This window comes from Corvus moneduloides, chromosome 2, assembly GCF_009650955.1.
Source record: "Corvus moneduloides isolate bCorMon1 chromosome 2, bCorMon1.pri, whole genome shotgun sequence".
NCBI lineage: Eukaryota > Metazoa > Chordata > Aves > Passeriformes > Corvidae > Corvus > Corvus moneduloides.
The window spans coordinates 114,765,606-114,788,648 of record NC_045477.1 but is presented as its reverse complement, the minus strand read 5'-3'; the positions used below and the strand labels follow the sequence as shown (position 1 = coordinate 114,788,648).

Below are 23,043 nucleotides of genomic sequence, written 5' to 3'. Positions count from 1 at the left end.
TGCTTTTACTTTTGATATTTTGCCTTCTGTTCTGCATGAGTTGCTTTCTGATGTGTGTGGATGTGTGTCCTTGTGTTGCAGATTGGAGACTTTGTATACCTGATAGAGGGAATAGGTGATTTACCTTTGCCTTCAGAATTGCCTGCATTGGATAGTCCAAATATTTTGTGTGCTACCGATACCTCAGAAGGTACAGTGAATAGAAGGGAGAAGAGTAAAATAGAGCAAATTTTTTTTTGTAAATGTTCTTTTGTTTCCATGCATTTTTCTTAGGATTAATCAAGTACATGTGGTAAAAAAAGTTGTTTGTAGTGAAGTTTAAAAAATACGTGATTGAAATATGCAATATTTCGTCAAATGTTTTCCAGTACATTCTCTTCAGAGCATCAGCTGGTTGTTGGTGATCTTCATCTTTCTTGTATTGTTTTCAACATAGTGTACATAAATACTTTTTCATAATTTTTCTAATTTTCTTCTTCTGAATATAGGTTGCTAGCCAGATGAACCAGGACAAGTAATCTTTATCTAGAATTTTTCTAGTTTTAAAACACTTGAGTTTTATGTGCAGTGATGTGATTTGACAGATATGCCAATGCTTTTGCCTTCAAACAGCCAGGGATAAACTCCTGTCAATCCTATTTCAGAAACAGTGTAGCTGCTACTTGAAATAATTTCTGGAGGTTTCTTTTAGAGGGGATCTAATATCATCTAGAGGGGTAAAACCATGGCTGTGTTGTGTAGGTAGCAGAAAGACTTTGGTAAACTTTTAATACTGTGATAATAGTAGTAATGCTGAAGTTTGGGATTTTTTTATTAGCTAATTTATTAGCTATTTCTTAGCTCTATTAGCTAAATTTTGGGCTGGATTTCAGTCTGCTAATTTTTGCTTCCCTATTATGTTGAAAAATAAAGTATTATGTGTAATAAATGGCGTGTACTGGATAAATAGCATGGAACTCAACATTGGTGGAATTTTGTATTCTGACTATTCTTTGGAGGTTAGAAATTTTAAAAACTCTGAAGTTCCACCAGAATCTGACAAATGTGGTGTGTGGTTTTGTTTTTGTTTTGCTCTTTCATTTGTTTGGGTTTTTTAACAGATGCAAGCACAGTACGGCCAGTTTTATATTTGAAATGTGGACTTGGTCAGACTCTGGAGGAAAATCTGAGGATTCCATTGATCAATGAGTCAAGAGAGAGAGCCCTGGCTCTTGCTGCACAGCAGCAGATGTCAGCTATTGAGTATGAAAGGAGGTTGATGACTGGGACTCTGCAGAGCAGCAGTGTTCGAGTTGCAACTGCATTGTTGGGACTGTCCAGAGTAGAGGTGAGAAACACACTTGTCTGGTGCTGCAATTAAATTTAGTTGTCCTTGATTTGTAGGACTGAATTGTTTTTATATTTCAGGAAATGGTGTGAAGTTGTTTTTTTCTCACACATCTGTAATCTGACAGTTACTAATCCCAATTCCCCTCGGACACTGCAATGTTTTGCATGTTCATTCTGAAGCTACTTTGTCACCCTATGCTGTTATGATGTCCTTCCTTTAAGAAAACTTGGTTGCACTTAAGTAAAGCACTAACACTTTACTTCTGAAAAATACCTGTCAATTAAAAAAGCTTTCATATTGTATGTAATAGGTATCTGTGTTAGTATCCTTCATGATGCATATTTTTGTAAGAAATGGGATTTATTTTTTTTAAACCAATAGACTTTTCTTGTCTTGCAATCAATGCAATATAGTTTTGGAACACCACAAGTTTTTCTAATAAGACATAGCTCCCCTCTTATGTAGCATTCCAACCTATATATATTTTCCCAAGATTTCAACACCTAGAAACAAAAAGTCCTCCAAGGCAGTCCATTAAACAATCAGTTATTACTTGTGAATAAATCTGTAATAGTAACATTGCCAAATAAACAAGGCTTTTTCTTATGAAGAATTCAAGTATAGCCTCCTATGGATGATAGCAACACTCTGGGTTTTAGTTTCCCTTGTGCCCTGATGGTACCTGGCCTCAGAGCAATTGCTGGGCAGCAGTGTTATTCCAGCTTTCCAGTTAGACAGTTCCCTGAGTATGGTTCCCAGTGCTAAGAGGAAAAAAACTTTCCCTTGTGATTTGATGTTGCTAAATTTATGTCTTTTGTTTGAAAAGTAATATAAAACAAATAAAATGAGGGAATGTTACATCGTAACTTTAATCTGTTGTGTATTTGTAGTGGGACAACAATTGTAATTGTGTCCTCTTAGACTCAAATAGTTTCCTTTGGGATTATAGCTAATCCACTGCTGTGGTAACATTTTATTGACTTTTCATAACTAAAGTCCCTTAATATCACAGTCACTAGGCAATACTTAATGAAAATCCTAACTGCTCTGAAGTTGTAGATGGGATCAAGACAGAACGTAACAGGAACACTCCTTGCACCACTAGACATGCTAAGATGCAATGTGAGTTCTAAAACTACATGTACTGTGGAAGAGTGGAGGATAATTATCTTAGTTATATTATAAAACACATAATGGTGGATAATAGCACTGAATAAATTTTCATGTGAGAAATGAAACTAATGTGCAGAAGGAAGTATTTTGTTCCATGAACAGAAAGTCTTATATTTGCTTGTGACAAATACAGGGGAGAAATTCTGCTACTGGCATAGCAAAGAGTTTACACATTAAAAATATCTCGGTATCCACTATGCAGACTAAATTATGAAATATATTCCTATTAACTTTTTGCAATAAATTCGTGCCAACTATCTGTTTAAAAATGGCAGTGTAGGAATTCTGGTGGCATTAACTGGAGAAACCTTTTTTGAGGGGGGTTGGTGTTCTGCAGTGAAAACTGGAGCTGATGTATGGTTTTAGGTAGTCTAAATTCTCTCCTTTCCTCACAAAAAAAAAAGAAAAAAAGGAAAAAAGCCCATCTACAGCTCCCATGGTTCAATGAATTATTTAGGCTCGTGAAAACCTTTGGGACACATGTTGTAGGTTAAATCCAGAATATCTGGAAATCTGTTATTCTCTTTTGGATTTCTATTCCACCTTTCTACTTGATTCCCGCAGGTATAATCATGTTAAGCAATGGATGGACAGAAGAGAAAACACCCTTACATTAGTACTACTTGATCCATTTTTTACCTGTCAAATTGAAGACTAAATAACTAAATAATTGCATGATTTCCAGTCTCTCTAAACTGTAAATTTTTGTCATGTTTACTTAAGTCACCTTAGAAGTCACCTAGAAAACAGTAATAAACGTGGGCTGTGTTTTTGGAGTCGAACTGGATATGCATAATCAGTTACCAGTGCTATAATTTTTTACTCAACCCATCTCTACATATGGCTAGTAGTCCTAGCTGCTTTTGTACTAAGTTTTTACTGTTTCTTTTCCTTGCTGTAAGGAACAAAGATCTGTTTTAATTGTTTAAATAATTAGAATTAGTAAAACAAATAATGATTTTTTTATCTTTTTCCCATAAAACTGTGTTACTTTCTTACCTCCAAAGTGTTTCTTTAATTATTCCTGAAACGTTTTCAGGTAGTAGTAAAGATAATATAGGATGGAACTATCAGACACTGTTAAGGTTGGGTCTGGCATTGTTGTAAATAATTAAAAAAGGCTGTTTTGTGAATAATTTGTAATGATGAATAAGAGAAAGCTGAAAGTGGGAAGTTTAGGTGAACAAAGATAACAAGGGAAGGAGGAGAGTATTGGAAAAAAGATCCACTGTGGAAGGACATGTTTAGACTGAAGTTGCTAATTGTAGTAAATAGTGGAGAGTGAAGAAAAGAAAGAAAGAAATAACAATAATGAGAATTCATTCACTTGGGACTGTGAGGGGAAGGATGCTGCAGTCAGTGAAGTGAGATTCAAAAGAACATGCCTCATTTTAGACCCATTTGCTAGATACCTGACTTTTTCTTCATAGGCATAGATGCTAATAATCTCCTTGTATAACTAGATATTATGATAGGAAAAGTCCTGTTCCACAAGAATCCCAGAGCTAAAGCTCTCACTTCCCACTGTGTCCAGATGTGCCCTCATTGTTAAACTGTAAAAAGTATTTACTTAGGTTCCATTTTGCTTCCTTTTGAGCACACGTCTCAAATGAATATGGACACCACATTTACCATATTCCAGCTGTTAGGACATTGTGCATTTCCTTTCTATCCTGATTTTGTGTGACTGAGAAACATGGAGTGCTTTTATCTTAGTACACCATTGTGGTGTTGATGAGTTTTAGTTTTGATCAAGGCAAGATGAGCAGGGACCTTGTGCACTTGGGGCTGTGGCTTCTGCTGTTTGGCTGATGTGGCAGTCTCATCCAACAGCTGCCCAGCTTGGGTCTTCAAAGTTTGGGCTCTTCCTTGGCCCCAAGGGGGCCCAGGGATCAAGAAGGATTTTTTGTATTCCTCTGTATGATTATGGAAATTTTTAACCTCAGTGTAAAGGGTTTGCTTTTTTTAAAAACTTGCGTGGGGTTTTTTTGAAGAAGAGTCATGGTGTCCTTGAATGGAGAAGGTACTGAAAATAAAACATTGCATTAGATTCATTTGAATGGGAATGAACTTTTCATTAAAGGAGCTGTGGTCAGGTTTCAATTTGCTGAATTTACAAGTGAGACCAATGTCTTTTATATTACATCACTTATCTTTGGATATGGGATTACGGGAGATGGCAAACACGATTGATCACAGGGGTTCTGAGACACTGAGATAATAAATTTCTTTATTCATGAGGAACAGCTTTAGAAGTTAATTTCTGGAAGGAAGAAATGGTGCTAAATTAGGATTTGAAGAACAGTAATATGCAAGGAAAGAGAGAGGTTCCTCAGCACCCTGTAACAGAATCTGCCACCCTTCATACATAGAAAGTGCAGATGGTACATCTAAGAAGATACCTTCTAAAATCAAACTGTCCTTGAAAAATATGCAGTTTAATTTTGATGCTTTATATACCCTCCATTCATTTTTCAAAAAATTATACTAAAAAGTAATTAATTCTGGGAACTGAATGCAATTACTATTCTTAGCTGGAAATAAGACTTTCACACTTGGAATATCATGAACCATCAGGCGGATGAAGTAGAAGTGCTTGGAATCTGTATTTTTGTAACAGAGTGGCCTTAGATCTCCATTGATTATGAGAGTTAAAAAATACGAAATTCTGTTTAACTCTCACTGCCCACAAAAATATTAAAAATTGGAGCAGTTGCAACATTCATCTGAATTGTGCTGATGTTTACTCTTGGAAATGTTAGCCTATGAAGCAGCAAAGTTTAGTCTTGCGAATGTTTGCAGAATTTTCTTTTTCAACTAGGTCTGTCATTAAAAATATTTTCATCCTCTACTTTTTTACAAGATTCCAGGAAATATTTGAAATGTTCATAGACTATGTAATACTAACCAACTGGGTTTTTTTCCTAACATATATTTTCAAATGAGATAACAAGAACAAGGATCTTAAAATAAGTATTTTAGTGATTTTTTTAAATCATAAGACATTTCTTCAAGATAATTATAATTTAAATGTGTTCAGTGCTCCAGGAAAGGTCATCTTACAATTATTTTTTAATTAAGATATAACAAAGCTGTGTAATCATGTTGGATTTTTATTTCAGTGTTGGAAAATAGTCTAGTTACGAAAGTCATGTGTAGGTATAAATTTATATTTGATTATGCAGAAGGTCAAGTCAAATTTAAACTGGTAAATGTATGCAATCCTTTTGGTTAGGAACTTCCCATTATAAGTGAGAGTGAATTTTTTTTCCTATCAGAGAGAAGTGGAACTTCCAATTAATATGGCAATTGCATTATTTGCATCTTTGATTTTTTTATTCATTTTGTGTGTGTGTATGAGAGAGTAATGTGGGAGTTCAGTCTTGTATGATAGAAACTAGTAAATAGTGATCTCAGCTTTTCAACTCACATAACAATTTTTCCTGTTTCCTCTCTAAATTATTTTTGCACCATAGAAGTAGTGCAAATACAGTAATACAAGAACTATCCTAACAATTTGGTTTGATGTGCATTTTTTTAGTCAAATACATTTGCCTGGTTGCTCTTCGATAAACAAGAATTTTGAATAATTACCTGTTTCTATATTTGTTGTGCCAAAAAACCTATATTAACAGCTAAATGTTAACAGGTTCCCAAAGTCCATATGTACTTTGTGTTTAACATTGTATTGACTCTATGAATAGATAGATTAATGGTCAAAACAAAGCCATGTCAGAGGGTAGGTCTGCTTTCTAAAACCAGCAAGGGAATGTGAAATTTGTATTAAAACAAAACAAACAAACAAACAAAAAAAAAAAGCAAACAAACCCCACCACCAACCCAAAGCAGAACCCAAGCCTAGTTGATTTAAACTGTAATTGGACCATCTTACACCTAATGGCAATCTTTAAGAAAAATTGATTTTCCTTTTGAGTTTTTGAATTCCCACAATGGATTTGCATTCCTTGGCTCACTGAAATATGTACTGTGATACCTGCTATCCTGGCAGTATTTTAAAGCAACAGAGTTTGGGAATCAACCAGTTTTCTTAGCAAAACATGAGTATTTCTGCATTTATCTTTGCCCTAGATTTGCTTCAAGATAGTTCACAACAGTCATTAATTCAAAGCCTTGTCTGTAAAAAAGACATTACTAGGTTTTAAATTTGTTCAACTCACAATTACTCTGGAGTATTGCAATTATAGTGTGTTATTGGATCGAAAATGGCATTTTTGGGCAAGCAGTGTATTAAATCATGACAGTATTTTTGTAATTTTATGCTACAGGAGTCAAATTAAGTTCATTAACAGGTTCACATGCCTATATTGAGCTTGCCTTAATATACTTTGCTAATCCTTTCCTAATATATTTCATGCTGTTGATTAGCAATGCTTTTTACCAAGAAGAAGAGCTTATGTGTCTCTAGAATTGATTCTAAATGCCCTAATTTCTAAAATACATTGTCAAAATTGAAATATCAGTTAACTCAGCTAATAGTTATCCCTTGCCAAATAGCAAAATAATCTTGCTTCTTCATGCTTTTTGTTACTCAGAAACTTTATGAAGTAGGAAAAGAAGCATCTTTCTACAACTGATACAAAATATTTTTCTTTTTATGTTTTATTTTTCCCTTTTCTTGCCTTTCCCGTGTATGCATAGAGGCTAGCAGAGCTTTTTTCTGGGTAGGATGTGGTTTTACTGTAAATTTAAAAATGCATTTTTCTTAACCAAATGTTTCAGATGCATGTCTAAAAATATTTTACAAGACAGTTTTTATTTGGAAGGATCACTCAAAATTGCTATGTAAGTTGCTTAACTGAAAATTCAATTTTAGAATTAGGACTATATGGTTTTGCATTTCTTAACTTGAAAATTTTATATAATTGTTCAGATTTATATGTTATTGTTTCACTTGCAGAGATGTGCACTTCTGAAACCTCGTAAGCACCCCCCAGAGCTGAAGTACGTGGATTACAGTGTAGAAGTGAATATGAAAAATTTCTTTGAGGTTCCTAAAAAATTCTCTATTCCAGTGGTAGCTTCAGCCAGAGTTAATTTGGATGCTTCATCAGCCAAATACCCTACATCGCAGAAAACAGGTAATAGTCTTAAAGGTGATGAATTTGACTGTATTCTTTTGCCAAGATAATCTTTATTTTTAAGATTTTCCTGAGTAGATCCAGAAAATGATCTTTCTCTCCTTTCTGCTATTGATCACTCTGCCTTTCTTGACACTCCCCAAGTTTTAAATATTAGGTCAATCCAGTGCTTTCCACTTGCCATTGGTTTATTGGTTTTCTCAAAGGCACACAAGCACAGGAGACTTGCTCTAAAAGATGAATTAATTTGGCCTGTTTATCTGGCAGATCCTGAATTTGTCCTCCCTTCCCATTTCTCCCTTCCACTTCTCATCCAGCACTGATCTGTGTTCAAATTGAGCCACTCATATCACGTCTCTTCTTCGCCTTCCTCAGTCTGCCAGAGGGATATTTCAGCTAATGTGTACTTCATCAATGAGCAGTTGTGCATTAGCTTTCAGAGTGATCTTGCCATCTTTGGTCACTCTCTTGTCTTTAATTTTTCTAGTATCTTAGATTTTATACTGAAGTCTTGTTGATTTTTAAAAATGCTTTATTTAAACCTATAAAGCACTCTAGGTTGCAATTCTTAAAAAAACCCCACAAACTTGAGCTGTTGAGGGAGTTCTCAGCCTGGAGAAAAGAAATCTCAGATGAGAACTTCATTCAAATTTAGTCGAGACTTGAATTATACACAGTCCATATCAAGTTTTATTTCATTAGTTCTTTTCTTAATCAATAGAATCCTTCTTCATATTTCTGCAGTTCACTTCTCCAAGTGTCACTGGAATCAGTCACGTGCTTTCATGGTGTTTGTTTTGATGCTTGATGTGTATCTTGTGGTTTTTGTTTCTTTTCTGGAATAAAGAAAAATAATTGATTTTTTTCTGAGAAGTCTTTGTTACAGATACTTTAATTGAAATAGAATGTAACTGCTATAAGACACTTTAGGGTGTGTTTTTAGGATGATGGCAGCAATAGTTATGGCAGGATTAGAAGCCAGATTGGTGGGGGCCTACAGGACGAGCAGTCAGTAGAAGTTGTAGAATAGATGTAACACTGGTAGAAGGCTGACACATTTCACGTGTGGCAGGATATTTAAATCCTAGTTGAAACTCTTTTGTTGTTAAGTTAAAAATAATGTATATGTAGTTGTAATAATTAGTGCAGAGGTGAACTAAAAAAAAGTCAATGGCTTTGTTGAGTGTTGTAGGAGATTCTTTGGATTGTACTGTAGAAGAGGAGAATGACAGCTGGGAGAAACAGAACAAAATCTGCACACACAGATCTGATGTCCTAACAGGATCTCCACCACGATCTCATAACAAAGGTTGTTAACTGACCAGTTGGCAGATCACTGTTGCTTAACAACTGCTCAAATTATTTAAAAAATTGAAATGTGAATGAATATATCTGAACAATTTAGAATATTAATTGCATTGTATTCACTACAAAAATGTAGTGAATAAACTACCTTATAGTAAGGAATGTAGTAAATAACCTACTGTACAGTAAGGGAATAGTTATTTTACTCCTAGTTCATGGTGCTTCTTTATTCATCAAAGGATATTAAACAGGTACTTGAAAGAGGAGAGTAATTAATGTAAAGTCAGAAATTAGATCATACAGCAGTGTACACAATATTTTTGATATATATTTTTTCTTTATAGGATGGTTAATAGTTACATGAGGAAGTAGAAATGTCAAAATGATGCTTTTGTAGTGAATTCAGAGAGGTGGTGAGGTAAAGAACATCCAGAAAGGGAAGCTGAGCTAACCAGCTGATAGCATGAAAACAAAGATGTGTTCAGTAGAAAGACAGTGCCAGCTGATTCAGTGTATTCATTGTACTAATGAGGAAACACAGGAGCATTTACAGGCTCTTAGAAAGGCTAATATTGTGACAGAAGTTCCCAGCTGGTGTTCCTGTGGACAGAGGCAAACCATTGGTCTCATCTGAAAATGTTGACATCATTGTCTGAGAAAGCAGCAGTATTTTAGCCACAGTGGTAGCTTCCCTCAGGGTGGGAGTATCTGGTTCTCTGATAGTTCTTAGATTTGTGAAGAAAAACAAAGGTAGAAGCAAGCTGACTAAAATCAATCGTTGAATCAGAATTTCTTAGATTGCAGTAGCAGGAGGTGTGCAAACAATATTTTTAAAACTCTGCCAACAGGGAATTAGAAGGTAAAAATCAATGCCACTCAAAACATTTTCTTGTAAAATAGATCTTGTTAAATGACCTTATTACATTTTTGGCAGTATTACAGATCAAATAGATAAAAAGAGTACAATATGTTTGCGTTACTTCAAGTGTGATATCTTTATCAAAACCCATACTGCATACTTGCATAGATCTAAAATAATACATTTCCCTGATTGAAAACCTTTAGCAAATGTTGTTAATTCATTATTGGAGAGTCATCAGAAAGGGAGTCCTTAGGAACCAGTAGTTATTGCACAATATTAATTGCATTTCAGTAATTTGGAAGATTATACAAAGACTTGGTTGAGTTAGAAATGGCACAGATTTTGTAAAAGAAGTTAGTTGGAACTGTTACATAGTTATAAACTATGAATTTTAGTGCAACCAAATGTAATAGTATATGTGGAACAGCATCTGCGTGCTAAACCAGTTGGTGTGGAAGGAGATCGTGTCACACACCATGGTGGTTGTTCATCTTTGTCTCAAATAGGATCTTGAAGAGCTTTAGTTTCCCTGTATCATCAGAAATAGCCTGGGAAATAATTCAATCGTCACATATAGCTCAGGAGAAAGGCAATTGACAGTAAAGCTGCAATGCTTTACAAACCAGAGAACGGTAGATTGAACATTTGGAAAGTCATGTAAGGCATAATTGAAAAATGTTGCAACATTGAAATATGTCTCCTTTTGCTTTGAGGTGTGTTATGAAAGAATGAAAGGGATAAAATGTTAAGTGGAATTAAAATAATGGTTCCAGATTTTAGCAACAGAGAAGTAGCATCCAAAACCAGCTCCATGCTTCACCAAATTAACAAGTTCCTTCTAAAGGCAAAAACACAAGAAACTTTGAATAGAGTTGTTTTATGGCTCAGAGTTGTAACTTGAGTTGTACTTGTACTTGCCAGAGTCACTGACTTTGGAATGCATATATATGTCAATAATCCCTACAATTATTTAAGATTTCCTGCCATGCACTCTTATTTTACAAACTGTATCTGTACAAATGAGCATTCTCTTCCTGCAGGTAAAAACCATGTTTGGTAAGTCAGAGATATTATATTATCTCTGTTGAATAGATTTTAGAAGCATTTTTTCTGCTGTATATATGCTGGTCCTGTACAGCAGCACAAACTATGGCCAGGAAACAAGGAAATGGCTGTGGATTTTGGAGTAGGTGAAAACCAGTACAAAAGTTAGTGCTATTTGTCTTTTCAGCAAGTAATGAAAGATCAGCTTTAACCAAGTTTTAACTAAGCAGAACAAATTCCTAGGCAGTTGGGTTTATTTGAACAGCATGGATTTTATGCTAAATAATGTTATATATGAAAGATGAAATGACATAGGTAGAAAGGGGAGGAAGGGCTTTGTTTTGCAGTGATGTCTCCCAAAATGTTTGAGAAATCTGCAAAGCAGCAGAGTACCTATCTCACAGTGTGAACTAAAGCTGTCAGCCTTACTTCCCACTCTCTGTTTTTCTGACATCAGCCCCCTTGTTCTTTCATCAAAGGATTTGCTATAAAATTTTGACAAACCAGGATCCTTGAATGCATAACTGAAAAAATACAGTGCAGGTGTTGAAAAGTGCTATTATTGTATTATGAAGGAGAACATAATACTGGAAAAGCACATCCAGTTCTTGTTCTGCACTTTAGACAGAAGGTTGCAAATGAGGAAGGGTTCAGACAAGTTCTACAGTAATTTTCGAGGTCTTGAAAACTGAATACCTTGATGTCTCCGTGATCCCTGAGGGAAAGAGGTTCCTTTCAGGTTACCTGTAATTATTTAAAAAAGGAAAATATGTCTGACTGTAAAGAGTGTTAAGCGCTCTATGCAGAAAGCACAGCACTTTCTACCTAAGACAGAGATTTCTAATAAAACAATTTATGATACCTGTGAAATTATGTGAATGAGAGACTTATTAAATACCAACAAACTCAAGAGGAATAAAAATCTTTCTACCACTCAGTCTTTTGAAAAAGAAAGTGGAAGCTTTTCTAAGACACACAGTTTTGCTCCAATTGTCAGGTTAGAGGTTAATATAAGAATTATTTGGTGAAATTCTAATGCTAAGAGAAACATCCAGTAATATGTGTTTTGGTATTAAATAAGGATTTATCCCAGAATTAGGAAATCCTGGAATTTTCTGGAATAGGCTATGGCTTTATATATTGTAACATGACACTGACAATTACTTTGAGTAATGGAAAGATAAAAGTTCCTGAGACAGAGCACCTCACAGAGCTGCCCGTGACAGTTCATCAATACTGAAGCATCCCGGTACTTTATAAGAAGGGCTTCCTGTTTATTTGGTTTTCTTTTTTTCAGACTGTTTTTATTTTGTTTGCAATCTCCTGTCTTGAAATGACTTTAGATTACCACTTGTACTATTAGCAGGAAACCTGATAGCAATACCCTTGGACTAGAAGTTTTCTAAAGGAAAGAAAATATATGGGAGTAAGTGATTGATAGCAAATGCTGTTCTAAACATTACAGCAGCACGTATCAGTACCAGCACATCAATACCTTATTTTATACCTTTAAATAATAACCAAATCCCAACATCTCTGGTCATGAAATGATGAATACACAAATATATTCCATCAGTAATGATAGATTTGTGCAGTTCTATATGGTAATGGTAGATTTTAATTTTCAAATGGATATGCACTTAAGCAAGTGTGTCCATAAGCACTTACTGTATTTTATTATCACATCCATTATTGAACTTTTCTAAGGCAAGCATGCATGGGGAATGCTTTTTGTCATGCCATATGGTTTAGGTTTTCTCCTATTTTATAAAAATAAACATGGAAAACCTACGTGTGAATATAAAACTAAAACCATTTTTTTTGGATGGCTAGGTTGTACTATTTCACATAAAAATTGTCCATAAATAAATAAAAGCTCACAATTCATTTTCAATGAAAAAGTGTTGTTCCATTTTGCTATCTAGTTTAGATTCAATATCAAATGCTAATATTAGAATTCTGTTGCCTCTTCTTACAGGATTTGACAATGTTGTCTCCCTATTGTTATACTTGCAAAGAATATCCAAGAAGAGTTCTCATGTTTTTCTTTCTTTTTCCTTTCCTCTCCAGTGAATGATGAAAAATCTTTTTCTACAGAACTATCAGGAATTATTAGATTTTTTTCTACTTTCTCAATAATTGTTCCTACAGTTAATTTATTCGGATTGTTTTGACTTTGTGCCTTCTGTTGAAGCAACTACAGGTTTACTTTTTTCTCTTTTGTTAAAAACGAAAATTTCTTTCCTCAGAGAAATCTAGATTGTAAAAAGAAAGGAACTACACCACAGAAGCCTCTGTCTAGCTCTTATTATATCACTGTAAGCCTTTGTTACTAATTTTGCATTAGCTTACTATTTTGCAGTAAGTAATATCAAAGACTTGGTTTTGATTCTCTCTCCATGTAATTTTCCTTAAGCATTCAGCACAGTCTTTGTAATAGTTCTGAGCTCTCTTCCTTGTTTGTAGGAAATTTTGTTTACTCTTCCAGTCACAAAGAATCAGTTTTAAATTTTTTTTGTAAATTTTGAGTGTATGTTTTAGAACGACCTCATCTCTGACTTTCTTGTGGTTTTAGATCAAGACTCTTTGGATTATTACTCTATTTTATCAGTGTAATTCCTCATAATTTGGGTAATCCCTTTCAGCAGGGGCTATTCATCAAATGGCTTAAGAAAACACCTTTGTGTCATGGTTTTTAAAGCTGTATTAAATAAACTTTTTACTTGGCAGCATTGCCCATTGGTGTAGTGACTACTTGTTTCTAAAGTGCCTATGAGTATTTTTCATAAATATTAGGGACAATGATTATTAAACAACCAACCCCCTAAAAATAATTTATTGTAGTGCCACACAGCTCCTCACTGGCTTCTGAATGATACACAAACAGGGCTGCTGAGTATTCATAACAAGACATTGAAAAAAGTGTCTCCCATTTTCATTTTTAGATCTGTTGAAGAAAATTTGCTTTCATTCTTTTTTCCCAGTAGATCTTCATTCTCTGGTTAAGTGTATTTAATTGTTTGTTTAGATGTGTAATGGTATACTGTATTTAAATGTAAAAAGGAATGAATAACCAGTCAGTAGGTTTTTTAGAAACTCTTCTAGAAATCTATTTTATTAAGACAAAGTGAAAGAAAATCATCAAATGAACATACACAGTGATAGCAAAAATTTCAAAACTTATCAGAACTCAATAAGGGATACAAAAGAGTAGCTGCTTTTTCAAGACTACAGAGTTGAGTGATGAGCTCTAATTCCTCTGAACCAGTTTGAAAACCTGACATATAAGCAGAAGTCAGAAGAGTCAGGGCTCTTCATCATGATTGCTTATTTAACCTTCTAGGAGTCCATACTAGCAAATTCAGTCTTCAGGTTGATTTAACGAGTTGTTGTGACCCATGCATAGCGTCAGAGGCTGAGATAAGTTCAGTGAGAAATTTAGCTTTGAACTTCTGAATACATAGAATCACCATTGCTGAACAGAAGCTACCATAATGTGCAATTAGTTGGCTAACTGCTGAAGGCCCATGCTTTCCTACCTTCAGAAATTATGCCAACAGATTGTGTGGAAGAGTAGCATTTCTATTTTTACTCATTTCATCTACCCACAATTTGTAATAAGGCTAAACAGTGATTACTGAGGACCATTATTACTACCTTACAGAATATGTTTTTTTCTTACATTTTAATGTCAAAACAGCTGTCACTACTTTTCTTTGAAAGGTACTGTTTTTTGGCTAATGCAGTTAGAGGACTTACTTTGAATTCAGGCAGATCTAAAATGATGATTTATAAGATTTTTAAGACTCAGAAGACATGAACTTTGTTAGTTCCAGGCGGTGATCAGATTGTGTTTTGCAATAAGTAAATGGCACAAGATGTCAGGCAGTTGTCAGAGGGCATGACCAGTGCCTATGTGCTGTAATTTAGTTTTCCAAGAATGCCTAGTAACATTGCACACCAGAACTTTAGTTTTTGCAAATACCCCTATTTTGACAGCTGTCTCACAGCAAAACCCACTATGATCGAGTGAATGTTTCCTGTAGGCATTTGTCAGATATAAATCTAGAAAATAAAACTGTCATCTTATTTCACGTAGAATGGTTCCCTGTCAAACAATAAAAATCTTGTGTAGGGATGGAAACTGTAGCAAAGCCCTATATTGCTCTGCCTGACTTTTCACTGTTGAAGAAGTGCTTGCAGCCTCATTCTTTCTGATGGATGCAGGCTCTGCTTCCTGCTACATGGGAATTAAATAAATGATGTCCATGGCTTACTGTTAACACTTTTGTCTCAGAAATTGTTAGGTAAGCCAGGTGTGACCCCCTGGATTATGTTCATTAAACCCTTGAATATATCCCTAGATTAACCTTTGTTAAATGTCTTATGAGACTGAGAGAAGAAAACATGCTAGGCTGAGACACTTGTAAGCCCAGTTTACTTTATGATATTTAAAATTAGCATGAAAAACATTTTGCAGGGAAAAAAAGTCAATCTTCGCCTGTAATTCAAAGACAAGGGATTTCTGTAGTTATTTCGATTTGGAAAAACCATGTATTACTGCAAAAGACACTTATCATGTTGAATAAACATAATGAATTTGCGTGCTTTCCTTTTTATTCATTGTAATTGAGTATAATACTTAAATTTTCAACTGATTTATTCTAAAATGTATTTTTTAAATGTATAAGAAGCTGTGCTGGTTTGGCCAAATTTAGAAATATATCCTCTGAGAGAAGGCAGGTCACCACCCCTCCCCCACCAGGTTCAGGGAAAATAAAGGCATAAAAAAGCACAAAAATTAATTTCTGGGCATAGGGCAGCAATATGGGATACACATCATAAAGTCACCCCAAGACAGAAACAAATGTTTTTTTACCAAAGTAATGCCAAACTACATATTATAATTATGGAATGTACTTTTCATGGTTTTTCTTTTAAAATTTTACTATGGGAGGCATTTCTGTTTGAAAGTGTGCATTTCAAATATGGGTCCAACTCGGGGCAAAATTACCCTAGTTATTAGTAATTAAAATCTCCATTTAGTGCAAGAAAGGAAAACTTCTGCAGAAATATTTTAGATCTTTCAGAACACTGTACTATCTCTCTTCAAATACATGTTTAAACATTAACTTGAAATGCAGGTATTTAAAATGGGCACTTTACATTTGAATTGAATATTTTGTTTCAACATCTTAAAATAATTCTTGTGAACAGGGACTGTACTAATGAACTGAAAAATGGAAAAGAGTTTCAGTCCTTGCATAACTGACAAACTCAGGTCACTTCTATGGAAGATAGCCCATGGGGATAATAATTCAATGCTAAAATAGGACAAAATAGTAATAATTTAAAAATTACCAGGCCATTAATCTTGTCTTTAAAAGAGAACAAATTAATTATTTCAGAGAGGGTTGAACCTGAGGTGCAATTTATATTCTTTCTGATAGTCTAGTAATATTGAAAGATGAATAATGTCACTCTGTGTGATTTGTCTCTTGAACTTGAGCTTTTTTTGTGGAAAACCTGAAGTAGTGATGACATAAGGCCAGAAGAAAACTTCAGTTGGGTGTTCATTTTCAGAGAGATGAGACCTGAATGCATGGGGAGCACCACTGGGTGGAAGAGAATGAACAGCATTGCAAGTGAAGACTGATTGCAAAATTCAGTTGTTGTCACTAAAGATATAAGAATAGTTTGAATTCAGTTGTCATGCATACCATCAGAAAATAAGCCAAATGAAGGTGAAAAGGGAGAATTCCACAAGACTTTGTCAGGTGTTCCCCCTCAGAGGGAATTGCATTGTTTGGAGTTTTATCTGTAAGATTCTGCTGTATCATTATGTTGTCTCTGACTTTCCTTGCTATCTTTTTCCAGCTTTAGGCATTGGTTTCTAATGCTGGAAAACAGTGAAGAGAATCAGTCTTTGTTTCATATAAAACAACAGTGAAGTGTTTTACAGCTGCAGGTGTCTTAGAGACCCTTGGAAGTGGGGAACTCTTTATGGCCATCACTGGAGTTCCCCACATACCTTCCTTTTTCCTTTGGAATGTGTCCTGCAAGGGCTACTGAGGGGCTTAAAATATTGTGGAAGAGTGTTCTTTTCTGTAAGAAGAACAGAGGAGGAAGTCTTTGCAGCAGATTGGTTAGACGTGGCTCTGTGGAAAGATGGACAGCTTTTCTATTGCTTCTTCCTTGCTCCAGAGATTACTGTGGGGAGCTTTTCCTCTGTGCTGTGGATTGGGAAAATGGGACTTTGCATGAATTTGTTTCACTCTGGACACCCCTGTCAATTTTGGCAACTCAGACTTTCAGTCCAAATTTCGGCATAGAAAAAAGTCTAAAGAGTTGTCATGAGAACTACTACATTTAGCAGAATTTCAGTAATTATTGGGGATACTCAGCCAAATATACTGTAATATCACTGATTTCTAATGGTAGCTGTTGAAAAAAGTGTAGTAGCTTGTATAGTTTTAAAAATATTTACAGAAATTCATATATGTTAAACTCTTCTACTACATTTAAGAGCTCTTTTAAAATACGTGTCTCTGTGCACTACTAAAATAAATATAAAATATTTTTTACATGCTTCAATATACCATTTTTTAGGGAACTAACTTATATGGTAACACTCCTAAAACTCCATTGTTTCTTTGAAATTTTTGCACATACTGCTGGGAAGACTCTCCTACAGTTTATTGGACACCTCTTCAGGTTCTGCTTGTGAATTCAATGTTTCTGAAATTTTTACAACATCACAATTTTTTTGGGCCTTTTTTTAGGTGGAAGTGATACAGTTGAGTTTCCTATAAAATTCACTCCTAACTATGCTGGCTGCTACCACTGTCAGATTCTTCTGAAGTCCTCCTGTGATATTCGTGTCTATGAGATTGAATGTGTGGTGAATGCAGAACAGGCTGATGCAGAGCTTGAATTTCTAACTCCAGCTTACCAGATGGTGACTCAGGAAATTCCAATTGTAAGTTCACTCTACTACTGGTAACTAAACTAAGATTCAGGATTTTAAAAAATAAGATTTCGGATCAATACTGTTAAAATTTACAGTCCTGAAATGCAGAAATGCATGTAAATACTGACTTGAGTATTGTTTCTCAAAGTCCATGTTGTAGATATTATAAAGGAAAATAATTTACTTCAAGTTAATTATTAGTTTGATGGGCTTAATTCTGATGTTTCTCTTCAGACAATTGTTAGTCTAATATTTAATAATGTTAACACAATGAAAGTGAAAAAGTAGTTATTTAATCTAGGGAAAAAATACACTATTTCTGAAGACAAAAAAGGAGAGATGCTGAGGAATAAAATAGTAGAAAAAGCTTACATAGAGTTAAAAAAATGTGGTAAGCATAGGCAGTATATCATATATAGTTTTATCATATTTATTTTGTATATGAAATCCTTGACACATGAGAAGTAAGACCAGAGGGAGAGAAGATGGGTGCAATATTATCTCCTTCAAAGAATTATTGGTCAAATTTTAGAGAACTTTAAAATAAAACAAAAAACTCCACAAAAATTATAGGGAAGGATCTTAAGCTGTGACAGAAGGAATAAAGATTCTTTAAGAGATAAAACCAGTAAAATATTTCCTGAGACCTGCACTACAGTTTGGTCTATGTACTTTTGATTGTAGAGCCACTAAAGAATTCTAGTGAGTTAATTTATAGAGAAATTTTTCTGAGATTTTTTATTCAGAAGAGTGGGGGCAGATTCAAACAAGAAGACTGAATATCTGGGGAAAGATCATACTGAATGCTCTGTCAAATATTGAGAGTAGACAAGGAACTAGTACATCAGAAAGAATAAAAGAAAATGAAAAGAAACCATATTACAGTGCTATATCTTCTTGCACATGTTTTAAGATATTAGTAATTTATTTATTAAACACTGATTTTCTTGAATGTAACATTAGCCTAAAAGCAACTGATACATAACAGAAAAGTAAGGACATTTTCTACCTTGTTTAAACAGCTTGCAAACAGATTTGCTTCATTCTCCTGATGGATTTATTTTTCTCTTCAGAGTGTTTCTAAGCATATGCTTTTAAATGTCATGCAGGGAGTCAAACTTTTATAAAATCTTGCACATTTTCTTAGCAAGGAAGTAAGAAGTACCCCAAAAGGAGCATATACTCTGTGTGAGGGAGAGGGAATGTGTATCTCTGTTAGTGTCTCTCTTTCAATGAAATGCATATACATGATCACAAAATCTGCTTTAAATGTTATGCCCTAAAATTGCAAAATCAAACATTGATGGACAAACAAATATAAAAGTGTGAAGTTGTTCCTGTTCTTTTACATCCTAAGGTTAATTTTGTACCTGTACATTATTTTTTTCACAAGGTTTCTTTCATGTTCAGTATATGAAATGTGTATTACTCTTTTTAGGAGTTAGGTACTTTACATTTCTATATACACTCATTCTAGTTGGAGCTTCTCCATCTATCAGAAGTTTTTCCATATTTTTATATTGTTGTTAGCACTATTGTATTTGTCATTTAAGTTTTTTTAAAATATTCTATGGAAAAAGACATGCTCATTTGGGAGCTGAAGGTGAGGTTGTTCAACCTGCTAAAATTAGTTTCTTGAACTGAATATTTATTGCTCAAAGCACTTTACAGACACAAGCAAACTAACAGTCATCACTTGTGTTAGGTGGAACACTTTATAAATGGAGCAAATTAAATGGTCAGCTGGTTTGCTTGAAGCCAGGCAGTGAATCAGTCACAGAAGCAGAATAAGAACCCAGCTGAATCTGAGATCAGAGATTAGCTTCTTTTGGGGTTTCCATAATTTTCTCAAGCATGAGATGAATGTAACCCTTCCCTCTGTGCCTTTCAGACTATCCAGGTACAGGTCCAATTCAATTATTATGTAGTTTGGGTTGAACCACCTACAATACTGTGAGGACATTCTGACTCCTTTAGCATTAATTGTGTTTAAATGAATTGACTTGACAGGCTTTGGATAAGATTTTGCATTAAGCAGAGATCCTGTAGGAATTAGATGATTAATTAATTAAAACTAGTAATGAACAAGTATAAAGGAGTGGAATTTGACAAATATTTTCTTTTAATTTTCTAATGTTTATGGTTGACCTTAATATCTTTCTTTAGAATATGCTTTTAGGAATTTATGCTGTGTTACAAAGGAATTTCAAAGTGACCATGTTTGTCAACTACATTTCTCCAGATGTCAAGATTTTGTGTTAGAGATTAAGAAGAAATACTTGTGCTACATATTGATGTAATCATCTCTACTGTGGATAGAGGAAACATCTGATACCAATTTTAGTAGAAATCACTGAAAATACAACAACTTAAGCACCCAAATTTTCACTGTCCTCCTCTAGAACCTAGACCAATCCTGATGATGTTTTTCCTTTATCCCAGCTTTTAAAATGTTATATTAGCAGAGAGTGATGACCTGCCAATTTTAAAGCTGCCCAAGCTGGTTTTCAAAAGGATAAAGTTTTTCCTGATATTGTGGAGAAAAAAAAGGATGGTAATAAAAATCACCTTTTATTGTCTTTTTTTCCCCTTTAATTTTATCCTTGGCATGAGGACATCAGTCAAATAATTTTTCCTTTTGTGTTTTCTACCAGAGATGATGTCATTGTTATTAGAGAATTGGAGACATGGTGATCAAAGTTTTTTGTAAAACTGAGGCACTACATTAAGCCTCAACATTCCAAGCAGGCATATGTGCTCAACTACTGGGAAATTTACCTCTTAACACCAAACAGTGAAGCATTAATCATACATATTAATCAAACCTTAGATAGATGATACTGCAGGTGTGGGTAGCTCTGGGTTAGCTCTGCTGACCACAGATTCTTTGTTTCTGAGACTTTCTTAGAAAGAAACAAAGACTGAAGTATCATCTCCATTCCCTCAAATCCATTCTTTATCTCTGATGTTTATATACAATTTTCCATGGATGAAGACCATTGTAGGTCAAAAGATTACTTTCTCTTTTCATAGATCAGATGAGATTAATCTTCTCTATTTGACAAGGCATGTATTAGCTCATGAGTGACACTTTATCTTTCAGATAAGTTTTAATTTTTTTTTTTTTTTTGTCAGACTGGATGTTTGGTCATCTGGTTCCTTCAAACAGTAGGATGCTGAATAGCATTATTTTGGTTTTATTATTTTGAGGCACCCCCTAAGCATGTATTATGAAAGATCTCACTTTTTACCATAATCAAGCAGTCTTGTGATACATCTGGATGCACAATAGACATGTTTCTTAAATAGGCTCATGCTCATATTGCTCAGGACAGGCATTCTTTAAAGTAGTTCAGTCTCTTGAAAGACCAGATTTTGAGAACACAGGACTGTAAATTCTCCTTTGGAGATTGAGTTCTCAGTTCATAAGCAAGACTGATCCTGTAACATTGTCAGTGGCCAAATGAGCCAGCACACCACATCAGCACTTCAAAGAGGTACACTAAGATTTTCTACAGATGGAATAGGAACAGAATTTTGGCAAGCATTAAACAGCACCATAAAGATACTTGTAAATGTTTATGATGATACTTACAAATTCCATCTTGACCATTAGCTAGATCATGCTCATATTCTTCTAATGAGTATTCCTGCTGACAGTATTGCTACTGAAAGTAGGGGTTCTGTACCTCTGGCTGCCAGAAATAACAGATTTATTATTAGCTTATTTAATTTTTAAAATACACTGCTTTTATTCTCCCCAAAGGCACTCTGAGCCAGTACTTGGAGCAAATGAGTACTGTGCTCTGATGTGGTGATAGCTGCAAGTGAAAGCTGAAATGCACATTAAAAAATTTAAATGCATAATCTAATTTACATCTTTGATTTTCTTTCAGAGTAACATGTCCAGTCAGGACTGGAGGTTTGAAGCAGTTTTGGAAGGACAGTGTTTTTATGGCCCTCCTGTAATAAATGTGCGTGGAGGTGAAACAGCTCAGTATCCTCTCACGTTCAAGCCGGTGGCTGAGTGTGTGATAATGGTAAGAGAGAAATTAGTTTCAATATTTAAAAAAGATTTAAAAATTTCTACCAAGAAAATTATCACCAGTATCCAAATTATGGAAGTGTGTAGACAGTTGCTAATATTAAAGCATCTGCTTGAGAGAAAGAGATGGTAAGATTTCCTACTATCTGAAGTAAAAACACAAATTAACTAACTTTGTAAATCTTATGTATGATAGATTTCCCCACCACATATTCTCATGTCTTCTTTATTTGATTTTCTATAAAATCCTTCAATTCTATTTGTTTCTGCCAAGTCCTTCAATCCTTCAGTTATTCTGTAAAAATTCTGAACTTTTATCACAAAAATATACATTGTTATTCTGAATTTAAATACTTATATTAAAGTGTACTTTGTTACCTAAGTAATTAAGTACTAACATTGAGTATTTCTCGTTGCATGCCTACATCACAAATTAATTTATGTGATGAGTACTTTATTTAGTAAAATAATTTCTGTTGCAAGTTAAGCCACCATTTCACAGCTGCTTTTGCCATCAGAGTAATCACTATTCCAAATGCTAAAATGAAGAGCAGAGCAAAGGCTATGACACCTTCAGCAAGAAGCTGTATTTGTGGTTTTGTCTCTGTCCCAGCTGAGAGATTTTGACTGCAAGTTGCTGTTGAAGTATGTGAACTGTGAAAGACAAAAAAAAAAAAAAGTTCTTTGAAACATAAGTAACCCTTCTGCATGTGTTACCAACCAAATATGATGCAGTTTAAGATTCCAGTATTATAAAATTATTAAAAGCCAAAAGCCCTGGATCCTTTGATGACAAAGGATTAGGAAGAACATTTTAGCTGAATCACAAAATCATCCGGGTTGGAAGAAACCTCCACGGTTATCTAGGCCAGCTGTCAACCCATCACCATAATCACCCCTACACCATATCCCAAGTGCCACATCCAGGTGCCTCTTGAGAAGGTGACTCCACCACCTTCGCTGGGGAATTATTCCAATGTCTAACCACTCTTTCAGTAAAAACCTCTTTCTAATATCCAATCTGAACCTCCCCTGGCATAGCTTAAGGCCATTTCTTTTCAACCTTTCACTTGAGACATAGAGAAGAGATCCATCCCCACCCCACCACCACCTCCTCTCAGGTATTTGTAGAGAGCAGTGTGGTTCTTTTGAGTCTCCCTTTCTTCAGGCTCAACACTGTGCTCATAAGACAGGTGAAGGGCAGGTGGAAACACT

The 23,043-nt window shown here is 34.7% G+C and overlaps 1 protein-coding gene across 1 annotated transcript in view; it reads left to right on the top strand.

Annotated features, from left to right (window-relative positions):
* Positions 1–23,043, top strand: part of CFAP47 (cilia and flagella associated protein 47) — a 280,968-nt gene that overhangs the window by 110,604 nt on the left and 147,321 nt on the right. Inside the window, exons 43-47 of the mRNA XM_032100897.1 lie at positions 82–190; positions 1,101–1,327; positions 7,422–7,602; positions 17,596–17,792; positions 21,680–21,823. Coding sequence (XP_031956788.1) covers positions 82–190; positions 1,101–1,327; positions 7,422–7,602; positions 17,596–17,792; positions 21,680–21,823 — 858 coding nt within the window. The remainder of the gene's footprint in view (positions 1–81; positions 191–1,100; positions 1,328–7,421; positions 7,603–17,595; positions 17,793–21,679; positions 21,824–23,043) is intronic.